Here is a 12,417-nt window from a genome sequence, read left to right as displayed (position 1 = left end):
TGTTTGCAGAAAATGACTTGTCTCAATTGGCGCATCCATAAAAGGAGTAGGGAGAGAGATGTGGGCCTTTAACTTCTATACTGATTCATTCTGTAAAAACAGAATTGGGTTGTGAAGATGATGCATGTTTCTACATAGGTTTTGTTTTCTGATAGACATGGGTCTTGTAGGGCCAGTAGACATCTGAAACTCAGTATGTCTAAAACATTATCTTTCCCCACACCCTCCCTTTCTCCTTTCCTGCTACTGTAGAGGAAAATACCCTCCTCCCAGTCCCTCAGGCTCAAAACCTAAGGATCATCTTGGACTCATCCCTAGTTCTTCTCCTCATCCAAGTTGTTGCCAGTTCCCGTCAGTTCCATCTTGGTAACATCTCTCCAATAGATTCTCTTCTCTCCTCTGATACTAGCTTCACTTTGGTGAAGGTCCTCATCACCCCCTCCTGCATTATTGCAGTAGCTGATAGTGGATCTGTCATCCTCAAGTCTCTCCCCACTCAGTCCTTGCTCCATTCAGCCACCAAATGATTTCCCTAAAACTCAAATCTGATCATGCTACTCTTGCTACTCCATAAATCTCAATACCTCCATATTGCCTTTAGGAGCAAATATGAAATGCGCTGGTTGGCATTCTTTATAACTTAGTGCCCTCCTGCCTGTCCAGCCTTCTTAGGACTCCATCCTTGCCAAGTCCTCTTCACTCCAGGGACATTGGCCTTCTAGCTGCTCTATGAACAAGACACTCCATCTTAGCTCTGGACATTTTTTCTGGCTATCTCCTGGAGAGCGGGGATGCTTTCTCTCCTCTTTTCTGACTGCTGCCCCTCCCCCAGCTTCCTTTTAAATTCTAAAATCCTTTCTTTTACTAGAAGTCTTCTTCAACCTCTCTTAATTCCACCACATCCCTTCTGTTAATTATTTCCTATTTGCTTTATACAAATTTGTTTGCATACTGTCTTCCCCATTAGATTTTAAGCTCCTTGCAGGTAAGAGCTGTTTTTTGTCTCTTTTTTGTATTCCCCACCTCTTATTCCCTACAATAGATACTTAATAAAGGCATCTACAGGAGGACATTTATTAAACACCAAGTCCAAACTATATGCAAGGCATTGGGGATAAAAATAACAAGAATGAAACAATCCTTACTCTCAAGGAGCTTATGGTCTGACATAGATACTTATATTCTCTCATTCCTACTCTTCTTCCTTTTATTATTGGTACACAATACCCTCATCTCTGAACATTTGCTCTTTCCTTGTTTACCCCGCACATCAATTGTTTGTCAGTAATACTGGAATGCAACCCAATTATCTGCTGTCTGTTTTCTCTTTTAATGCCAGGGACTCACTAATGAAAGGAAGCAGAAACTGGAGCAGCAGTTGCAAAGTATCATGGTCTTAAATCGCCAGTTTGAGCACGTGCAGAACTTTATCAACTGGGCAGTCTGCAGCAAGAACAGCATCCCCTTTCTCTTCAGCAAAGAACTGGTAAGGGAGCCCCTGCCCTTGTCCCTGTCCCACGCTCTAAGGAGCCCCTCCCATTCATTTTAATTCTATCTTCTGGGTTCAAACAAAGCAAATCTAGTCTTAGCCACTGAGCTATCTGAAGGCACTGATTATGTCTGCATACGGAGCCTGTGCTGTTCTCGTGCATTTCCAGCTTTCTGAACATCATTTTTTTCATCAAAAGGCTCCTAATACCTAGTCCTAATGTTTTCCTCACTATGCCACACTGCTTCTACTGGTTTCCTGGGAAGTTTGAGACTAGACAGTTATTACAAATTTAAGGCATATGTGGCAGCCTTTCCAAGAAATCTTTCAAGTCTTTTCATCACTACTTAGCTAACTTTCTTTACCCACCCCATGGACAAAACAGGATGTCCCACTGCCCTGCTGGTTACAGTGCTTGACTACTCGCTGGAGCCCACAGAGTGGACTGCTTATAGAAAAACTGATTATCAGGATAGTCTTGCTGCTCACTTTAGCTAGTCCAGATCACCCACAGACTGACTTTCACATCCTAGCTTCTTCTCACTACCAGCCCCAGTCCAAATTAGAACTTGTCTGGTCCACCAAAGTGGCAAGTTCTCTGTTGGACCCCCTCAGCTCCTGATGGAAACTGCTTTCAGCATGCTAACATGATGCTCAGTCTGGTGTTTCTCTGACATTCTAGCCATAACATTTCCTGAAACTAGATTTGGAGGACAAGGTCCAAGAGGGGCTTTTCTTATCCCTCTTTACTCAAGCCTTTTTCAAGTTTTCTTCAGCCCTATTTGACTGTCTCTGCTTTTCTCTTGTCACTCTGTTACCTTGGCTATATAGCCAAGTACTATACAGCTACTCACCACTCATATTTCCAGGTCTCATTGCCTTCTCAGTACTATGACAAACAATATATTTAAAAACTAATTACATTGTGATTATTCTGATTGCAAGAAATCCCCATATTTCTTGTGGAGGAATTTACTTTTTCTGAAACAGAGCAAAAATGGGAGATTTATGGTATACAGCAAAGGGAAGCCAGAGGAGAATTTTGAAAAAAAAGAAAAAAAATAGAGAAGTGGAACATCAATCCATAATCCCTGAGTCTTTGCATCTTATGTGATGATTTCAGATCAGAAAAGATATTTCTTCAAACATTCCTGCTGAGGCAGAAACCCTTTATTCTGAGCAAGGATTCTAGAATCATAGAAATTAGCACTGAAAAAGGACCTTGGAGGTCATCTAGCCTTACTTCTTTATTTTATAAGAATGAGGCTGTGGCTTGGAGATAGGAACAGACTTGCCCAGGATCACACAGTAAATTTGTGCTCAGACTGAAGAATCACAAACTTTTCATGTTGGGAACAGGCCAACCCTCTATCCCAAGCCTTCAGACTCTCCCCTATGAGAAATTTCATAAGTGGTCATCCAACATGTGTTTGAAGACTTCCAATGAAGGGGAACTTGGAATGCCCTGAGTAGTCCATGCCATGTTGGGAAAATTAGAGGTGTTAGGACAGTTTTTCCCCCTGAGGCATTTGGGTTTAAGTGACTTGCCCAGGGTCACGCAGCTAGGAAGTGTTAAATGTTTGAGATTAGATTTGCCCTTAGGGCCTCCTGACTTCAGGGCTGGTGCTCTACCCACTGCGCCACCTAGCTGCCCTGGACAGTTTTCTTTATATCAAACCTACATTGTCCTCTGTTTGTTAACATTCCTTTAATAATGCTTCATTTTCCAATAGGAATTAAAGTAAAATTTCTTAACTTGTAGTTTGCATATTTGGTTTCTTCTTTTCTTGAAAAGTGAAACAGCTTTCTGACCTTTTGGGTCAGAGACAGAGGATAGAGTGGATGGAGAACTGACTTTGGAGCAATGAAGAACTGGGTTCAAGTCCTGCCTCTGACAACTATTGGCTCTGGAATGCCATACAAGTCACTTAACTTCTCATGTTCTAGGCAGCTTTAAGACTGTAGGTGGAAGAGAAGGTAGAAAAAGCCCTTCACCTGGACTTTCCCACCCTGATAGCATCACAGGTTTAGTCCTTGTGCTCCCTCTCCCACCCTGTGATGCCCTCTTGTTCTCCACAGTCATGCAAAGATTTCTGACTTTGACTCAATAATCAGAGCCCCAGGAAAACTCCCCAAATAAAAGTCAGTATCTCACTTTCTCCCCACTTGTTTTGGTATTAGCACTTTATTCACCAGTTTTGTTCCATCTTTTCCTCTTTTTAGGATTTTATCCTGAAAACTTTTTATTTTTTTCTGGGCCAACATACTGCGTAGAATTTTAGTTCATAGATCCTATTTAACTTTTCTTTCTTTTTTTTTTTTTAAGGCTTTATTGATTCTTTTTATGTTGCAGTTATTGCCTAATCCCCCTGTTATCTCCTCAGTTCCCAGAGAATGCTCACTTGTAACAAAACTCCTAAAATGTCAGACCAACATATGGGCCATGTCTGACAGTTCTCTGTGTATGTGCACTTCTCTAAGCAGATTCAATTTATTTCTTGATTGGTTATCTTTCCTCCAGAAGACTCTTATGAGTTCAATACTTTTGCTTTGCTCTTGCATTTGCGTCCTAATTAGTCAAAGCAATGAACTTCTGCTAGTGATCCAGAACTCTCATGAAAGTTGAGGATATTCATTTGTGTCTGTGATGCTTATGAAAATGACCCTCTGGTTTTTTGTTAGATTGTATTTCAGATGCAGCGTTTGCTGGAAGCAAGTTGTAACACAGATGCTGGTCCCCCCTGGAAGATCAGGTTTACCTGGGAGCCTTCCTTTTGGACAAAGCAGTTGGCCACCTTAGGTCAGTCAGAAGGAGACCAATTTTGTTAAGAATGTCTTTGTGCCCCATTAAAGCAATTTTCCCCTCTCATTGAACCTCCAACAGTTGATCAATTCACCAGTGGGGCATTGCTTATAAAAAAAAGAACCCTTGATTTGGCCTAAGAGTCAGAAAGTTTCTAAAACACTATGACTAAAAATAGTCAAAAAGTCTCTTTCTGAGTTGATGGATTCCTTATTCAAAATACTCGATGGAATTTGAATATTCTTTTGGCACCCTGGACCATTTTGGTCTCAAAATCCCACTAGAAACCAGAAAGCCATTTGGTTCTCTCCATGAATGACATACCTCATACACATTCTCTCTCTCTCTTGCACACAGACACACACACACACACACACACACACACACACACACACACACTAATATAGTCTGTTTACAAAAAGGCACAAATATTTGCAAATGGGCAGAAGGGTTTTACCAGGATTTAAAGTTTTTCTATCATCTCCCTATCAGCAATTTTAATATGGAACCATAGGCTTGTGTTTATAAAATTTTGGAAAAAGTTTTCAAACTTTTACTAAAACCTTGATGTTTTCTTTATTCAGAAATCAATGGAAGATATTTTGGGTTAGGTCATCTTTTTCTTTTTTAAAGAATTTGATCTTAAATTTTTGTTGTTTTTTTAGATGCGTGGGTAGATTCAGTGAATTGCTTGGGTAAGCTATGGGATGTGGTAATGATTTTGGAAGACCTATTCTGAATTTTTCCCTTTTTAGATATGTGGGGATAAGCATGGAAACAGGGAGATCTTGAGTGGTACAAATTAGGAAAAATTATCTGACATTTGGTTGGCTCAACATATAGTGCTACTGATCTAAAAGCCTCTACTTGGAATTCTTGCTTAGAGGATAGGCTATTTATTTAAAAGACAGATTGTTCATTCAAAGAAAAATTAATATCATAAACTTTAAAAAAGGCATCCTGGTACAGTGGAAGAAGTGCTGTTTTTTGAATTGGGTACATGTATTTGAGTTCCACTCTGCCATTTTCCACTTGTGCCATCTTGGGCAAATTATTTAACCTCTTCAGATTCTAATTTTCAAATCTATAAAATGAAGGGGTTGAACTAAGTACCTTTGAACGCTAAATCTATGATTTAGTGACAATCTAAGAACATATTTATGTGGGTGTATGCATATGTGAACACGTGCAGAAGTACACATGCATGTGCCTATTGTACATGCATGTGTGTGCAAAATGTTTGTCTATATGAGTGTGTGCCTATGTACACAGTGTGCATACATGTATGTGTGTGATTGTTTTTGTGCATTTGCAGTACAATAAGAGCTGCTGTGAGCTTTAGAGGGTATTTTGTCTGAGTCATACCTGAGTAAGAATCCCTTCTCCAACAGCCTTAATGAGAAGCCATCTGGCTTTTGCCTGGAGATCATCAGAAGACTTATGGAGGACATGAACATTGCCCACATAGCTTGAAGGATTCTCATAAAGAAGAGTTAGATTTCTTCTGGGTAATTTGTTTAGATGGAGGAACCCAAAATAGTAGGTGAGAGTTAATGGGAGGCAGATTTCTACTTCATAAAGGAAGAGCTTTCTAACCGATGAAATGAGCTACTCAGCAATTAGTAAGCTTCCATTTTTTTCTGGAGTCATTTAAGGAGAGGCTGAATGAGTGTTGTAGAGAGAATTCCTACATGGCAGGTCAGACTAGGTGACTTCAAAGGCTCCATCAAGATTTAAGGTGGTCTATGATTATCTCTCATATTGCTTACATGACCAACATACAGACTGAATTAAAGCTTAGATTAACAAAAAAACAATTTCTGAACTTATTTCATCCCATATGCACAAATTCAAATGACTTGTTTTATTCTTGAGACTTTAATACCAGGCTGGCTGTAAAATATGTTAATCTATACAGTTCTAATTTTATCTAAACTGAAGATTATCTTATAAAGCAAGCAAACAAATCTCATACTTTCCTGAAACAGATTTCAAATGAGTAACTTTGGGTCTTCTAAGCAGCACTTTGGGAGTTGAGCTACATCAAAAGCAGCTGCCAGATAAGTTTTCCTGGCTTGTACCATACCAGTTTTTCCTGTCATATTCTTTTGATCTTTGTCTTTCTAGTCACTTCAAAGAAAAAAGATATTAAAGGCAAAGTTACCAAAGTAACCCCCTATTAATAGTTTTAATATTATAGATTACATTGGTCTAGCACCTTCACCGTAACTTTCTTTAGATTACTTTTCAAACTTCTCCCCTGACTTGGGTTCCCAGAGGGTTCATGCTACCATCAAGTTCTCAGTTTTTACCCTGTGGGTGTTAGCCATATGAGCACTACCAGTGGGTTTCCTATTGATAGTCACCGAGAGAACAAAATGATCTTAGAGAAAAGCCACTGACCATGATGATATGGAGTCACAATAGAAGGGATAAATCTTTGCCCTCTTAAGCTCAGGCCACATTCTTCCACAAATGCACAAAGTCCTTGGGATTAGGAGAATTGAATTTATATGAGGCACATATGTAAGATGTAGGAGTGGCAGAGGAAACTCACGAGACCTGAGACTTAGCATTTCTTTGCCTTCTTCTGCGGTGTTTATTTACACAGTTCTCTTGGATGTAGTGTCTCTACTGAACATACTGCTCAGCTGAACTCTTCTATGGCTGGCTCACTTTGCTATCCAGGAACCTACTCTTTGAAGCTGCTCCTTGGATTGGACTGCGGTGTGGGTTTCTGCTTCCGACCCTCTTGCTGGTTGGATAGCTCCCCTTCAAAGCTACATGGCCATAGGGCTGGGAAAGAGAGACAAATTCCTTCATTCTCTTCTTTGAGGGGAAAGCTTTCAGTTTTCAATCTCTCCCACATTAAAGCTGTATTAAAATGTAAAGGTCTCAGGGGCATGGTTTATTTGTTTGTTTGGCCGATGTTGTTCCTTCTGTGATTTTATTAGAAGTGCCCAAAGCTCAAAAGTATTACTGGATATGGCTGAATTTTTATACTTAGTTTAATACATCTTTAATATTTTGTGGTTATATTATGGGCTCTCTGGAAAAGGGGTGATTAAAGATCAACACTCCTACATGAGCTTTACAAAACTTTGAACACATATTATTTCATTTTGATGTGGAAATTATAATACTCCTATGATGTAGATATTGTAAGTTGTCATATTCCCATTTTCCAGAAAAAGAATTTGAAGTTCAGAGAAATTTTTAGGCCCTGCTAGACTAGGGCCACACAGCTGGAAGAGCTAGGATGCAAATCCAAGGCTATTTCTCCTGAAAGGCAGAATACCAAACTTGTATTAACATTTGAACAATTTTCTTAAAGATTATGAAAACAAACCAGCAGTTCCACTTCATACTAACTTAGTAACACATTACCTAGGGAGTCCCCATCAAATAGATCATAGTTAGGTAAGGCTTTTCTGCCTATTTTCAAATTGATACTTATCTATCTATATGTATAACTCACATAAATAATGTACATATATGTCTATAACACATGTAACTAACTACATATCACATGTATATACAAATACTCATATTTTAGTATAAAGATCAGTTCCATGGGAAGAATAATGGTGTGTTCTCCATTTGCACTTCAAATGTTAAATGCATTTCATGGACTGAGGGACTTGGAATCAAGATTACCAGCATTCAAATTTTGCCCCTGTTTCATTTTAGCTGCTTGACCATGGGCAAGTCTAAGCTTTAGTTTCCTTATCTGTAAAATGACCCATATGAAAATCTACACGACGGGATGGATAACGAACCAGCTTCATAGTCAGACACATGGACTCAGGTCCTGCTTGTGCTGTATCCTAGCTGTGTGACCCTGCCAAGGCCACTCTTTCTAAAGACTAGAAATTATCAATGAGTTGTTAAACTGTATAAGTGCAATTTCTACTCTTTCTTTTGCTTTTGGGGTTGTTTTTCTAGCTCTTAACTGCTTTCTTTCTTTCCCAGGATTCTTTCCAAATGCTATCAAGATAGGCTATTTTTCAATTTAAGCATTGGGCTGCTCTCATTAGAGAAAGGGTGAGAAAGAAGATAGAGGAAAGGAAGGTATTCTATATAAAGAGATATTAATGAGGTTGATCTGAGTTGACATTGCATAACTTGTAAGAGTATTTCTCTAAATGTCCTATTCTTAATCATTCAGTTGCAAACATTTAAGTATCTGCTGGTTGTACCAGAGAGGTACAAATACCAAAAAATCCCCAGGAATTATTTAGTCTTGTTACAGGTAGTTATGATAAAGCATAATTGAACATAATATGCTATAACTTAAGAGAAATTTTATCCCATGTCCGGGTTTCTATTTTTCCAAATTTAAAATGATTAGAAAGGACTTCTGCTGTCTGAGGACCCTTCTAGATTTAGCATATGTTCTAAGCTCTCCCAGACTGTGTATTCTGTGTTCTCAGATCTTTTCCCTCTTTGATGCTCTATGTTCTAAGGTCCCTTCCATTTCTGACATTCTGTGAATCTGTGAGAAGGGTATGAAAAGTACAAGCTTGGATAAGGGAGAGTTCACTTCTAATTGGGAGCATCTAAAAAGTATTAAGTCACACATTTTTATACAGCTATGATTTTCATGTTTAGGGAAGAGGGCAAGAAAATAATCTTAATGAATCTTCGAAGTGATTCAAATCTAATCACTCTGACCTTACAGGCTGCATAACAACGGAAAGCGGACCACTGCCCCGTCCAGAAGCCCTCAGCTATGGAAATATGCAAGGGTCATCTTTCTATCATAGTCACCTCTCCCCGGTTACCCAGCAGGATCCTCTTGGCAGCCAGCCCCATAAATTCCAAGCTTCAGGCCCGTGTTCCACACCAGTCTGCTGTTCTCACTGTCCCCCTGCCCTCCATGTGCACAAAAGCCAGGCCCTGCACCCGAGCACGCACCATCCCCAGAGCTTTAGACAACCCTCGGAGATGCAGCCTCCAGCACACACGTCTGCCCAGTATACACCGGCAGCACCACCCAGTGAGAAAGAGCAGACCTGCAGTCCTCCTCCTGTGAAGCTGATGCAGCCCTGGCTGGACCCTCAGCTGCACACCGAGCCAGAGAGCACCCCGCAGGGATTGGGCAAGCTCTCTCATGCACAGCCCCTGCAGCAAGGCCCACATCCGGCCTGTGCAGGGGCACCACCAGCACATACCCAGCACACTCAGTGTCCCCTACAGGCCCCCTCCGTCCAGGTCCAATTTGGTCACCACCAGAAACTAAAGTTCAGCCATTTTCAGCAGCACCAGCAGCTGCCCCCCCCTCAGCCACCACAGTCACTGCCCCCACAGCAACAGCAGCAGCAGCAGCAGCCACCGCCGCCACCACTGCCGCCACCTCCACTGCCTGCGGGTCAGCATGAGAGTGCCCATGAGCCTGTTCTGCATCCCAGTCTGGACATCATGCACCATAAGTTTGAGCTGGAGGAAATGCAAAAGGACCTGGAGCTTCTTCTTCAGGCTCAACAACCCAGTTTACAGCTCAATCAGACCAAGTCACCTCAGCATGTGCAGCAAACCATCGTGGGCCAGATAAACTACATAGTGAGGCAGCCAGCCCCACTTCAGCCAGTCCAAGAGGAAGTCTCTCAGGTGAGTCATCAGATCACTGGGCCAGGTGTGGATTCGAGCTGCGCTCAGCCTATAGCTCACTACGTTCAGGGCCAGATAACTTGGCTCTTCCATGAGCCTCACTTTCCTACTCTACTACATGGGGATAAATCTTGCTCTATTTCCTTCTGAAGGATGTTGTGAGGTTCAAAAGAGATGATGGGTGGGAGAATACCGTGGCAAAAATATAAAATAAGAACTATGTGGAGCACTTCCAAGCACCCTAGACTGCTCTCTTGGGAAAGATTACAGGGCCTTGACTCTAGAGCTCTGAGGGTTAAGGAGCTTTTGGATTAGGAAAGGGTTAGGGTTAGACTCAAGGTGACTGAGACAGCTTTGGAGCCAGAAAACCTGTGTAATAAGAGAGTTGCTTTAGGAGAGCAAAGACATATTTTTCAAACTTCTCCCCTACTCTACACTCACTGCTTTTCTGCTCACTTGCCGTATCAGTTCTATGGTTCTATAGTTCTATGATCTTTGTCCTAAGTAACATGGAGTTATGAATGATGCATAAATAACATGTTATTTATTTATTAAATCTTTGAAGAATCTCTCAAGTCCCATGGCCCTGTGATTCCAGCTACTTTGGAATGGGAAGAATTATTTTAGGTCTTATTTCATCAGAGAAAATTCTCTGTAAGAGGATATCTTGTAGGGAAAATTTGAATAAGGGGAGGAATTTGATTTGGGGAATTGGAGCCAATTTCAGAAAAGAGGGAATAGAGGACATGTGGTGGCAGTTTTCTCAAACGGGAAATGAGACAATGGAGTTAGGTCATCTCTAGACTCCCTTCTCTCTATCTGCTCTAATCTGTAGTCAGGACCCAAATTTCTCTCTTTTAGGGAAGATAGCTTTCCTACTACTGCTAAAAAAAACAAAACAAAAAAAAAACAAAAAACAAACTTGTCTAATTCTTCAGCTACCAGGGTTAGTTTCTCTCATTCATAAGGAGATTTCAGAACTTGGCTGGCCTTCATGTTAATACTTCTCAGTGTGGGTGGTGAGGCAGCTATTAGGAATTTAAGTTTTTCCTTGTCTGAAGTACTTGGGAAAATTTACACTCCAGATAAGGTTTATCAGGAACATAGTGGGTTCTGTTTTATATTGTGCAAGCTCTTCCCAGGAAGTAAACAACTCAGATTTCAGAGAATTAACACACACCACATTGCTTGAGCAAAGCTGGCCTGATAAAAACCTGTGAAGTGGATTAAACTTTGAGAGGCAAAAAATGGCAGAGTGGAAAGGAAAAGTTAATTTTCAAAGTTTAGCTCCTTATTACTTATAAGATCATAGCCAAGTCATTTTTACTTTATTGGCTTTCAATTTATTTTGTATAGAAAGAGAAAGTAGATGAACTCTCAAGTCCCATGGCCCTGTGATTCCAGAAGTGTATGGAATGGAATGGAACCTGGGCTGGTTGTCCCAAGGTCTGGCTCCCAGTGCTGGCTTTACTACTCTTCATTGTGTGGCCCAGGCTTCAGGTTCTTTATCTATATAAATCAGGGGATTAGACTGTAGGAACTCAAAAGTCCTTTCCCTATTATGTGATTATATGTTTCTTGGTTCCTATCCCAAATAACTCATCCTCTCTAGTCTGTACTTCCTAGGTTCACATTTTCCATTTCCCCCTCCCATCCATATGAAAATATGCCTCTCATATTTGAGCTTCTCAGAGCCAAAAGAGCCCACTAAGTTGCCCAAATAGATTAATCTATAGTATCAGGGGACCATACTTCCCAAGAAGTTTAAGACCCGTTATTTCAATTTAATAAACATTTATTAAACAGCTCCTACTGGCAAAGATCTAAGCTCAGTGTTCAAATTCAAATTCCAGCTCAGTTTCATATTAGTTGAATGACCTTGGGCAGCTACCTATGTTGAAATTCAGTTTCCCAGCTGGTTTAAGGTTTGATGAAGATGCCCAGATCTTCTTCAGTTCATCTGGATATCTTTTGATAAGGGTTTTGGTACAGCCTCAAATGAAAAAAGTGAGTTTCTTCACTAAAAACAACTTTCCAAGCTTTAGTACTATCATATTTGTGCTGGCTTGCTCATGGCAAGCATTTTTGCTTCATAGCAATGGTAGCAGTTGTTTTTTTTTTATTTCAGAAAGCCTTATGCCATATTGTAGAGAAATCAATAACAGTCCCTTTAATTGCCAGGTCTCTCTGAAGGTCTTTGCTCATTTTCTGAGAAGTATAATAGCAGGTTGTTTTGGAGCAATAGTTTCTGTTCCTTATGTTAATTTTCTTTCTTTCTTTCTTTCTTTCTTTCTTTTTTTTTTGGCTGAGGCAATTGGGGTTAAGTGACTTGCCTAGGGTCACACAGCTAGGAAATGTTAAATATCTGAGACTAGATTTGAACTCAAGTCCTCCTGACTTCAGGGCTGCTGCTCTATCCACTGCGCCACCTAGCTGCTCCCTAATTTTCATTTTTGTAGCAAGAATGCTCTGGTTCATTTTCTGGAGCTTGGTAGGATGCCTTCCCCCTGAAAGT

At 40.5% G+C, this 12,417-nt stretch overlaps 1 protein-coding gene across 1 annotated transcript in view; it reads left to right on the top strand.

Annotated features, from left to right (window-relative positions):
- TRIM66 (tripartite motif containing 66) overlaps window positions 1-12,417 on the top strand; it is a 73,837-nt gene that overhangs the window by 19,048 nt on the left and 42,372 nt on the right. The window contains exons 7-9 of the mRNA XM_051964039.1: window positions 1,340-1,486; window positions 4,172-4,289; window positions 8,974-9,902. Of these exons, the coding sequence (XP_051819999.1) occupies window positions 1,340-1,486; window positions 4,172-4,289; window positions 8,974-9,902 (1,194 nt within the window). The remainder of the gene's footprint in view (window positions 1-1,339; window positions 1,487-4,171; window positions 4,290-8,973; window positions 9,903-12,417) is intronic.

Source organism: Antechinus flavipes, chromosome 6 (genome assembly GCF_016432865.1).
Source record: "Antechinus flavipes isolate AdamAnt ecotype Samford, QLD, Australia chromosome 6, AdamAnt_v2, whole genome shotgun sequence".
Classification (NCBI taxonomy): domain Eukaryota; kingdom Metazoa; phylum Chordata; class Mammalia; order Dasyuromorphia; family Dasyuridae; genus Antechinus; species Antechinus flavipes.
The sequence above is the reverse complement of the archived record's forward strand: the minus strand, read 5'-3'. Positions and strand labels throughout refer to the sequence as shown.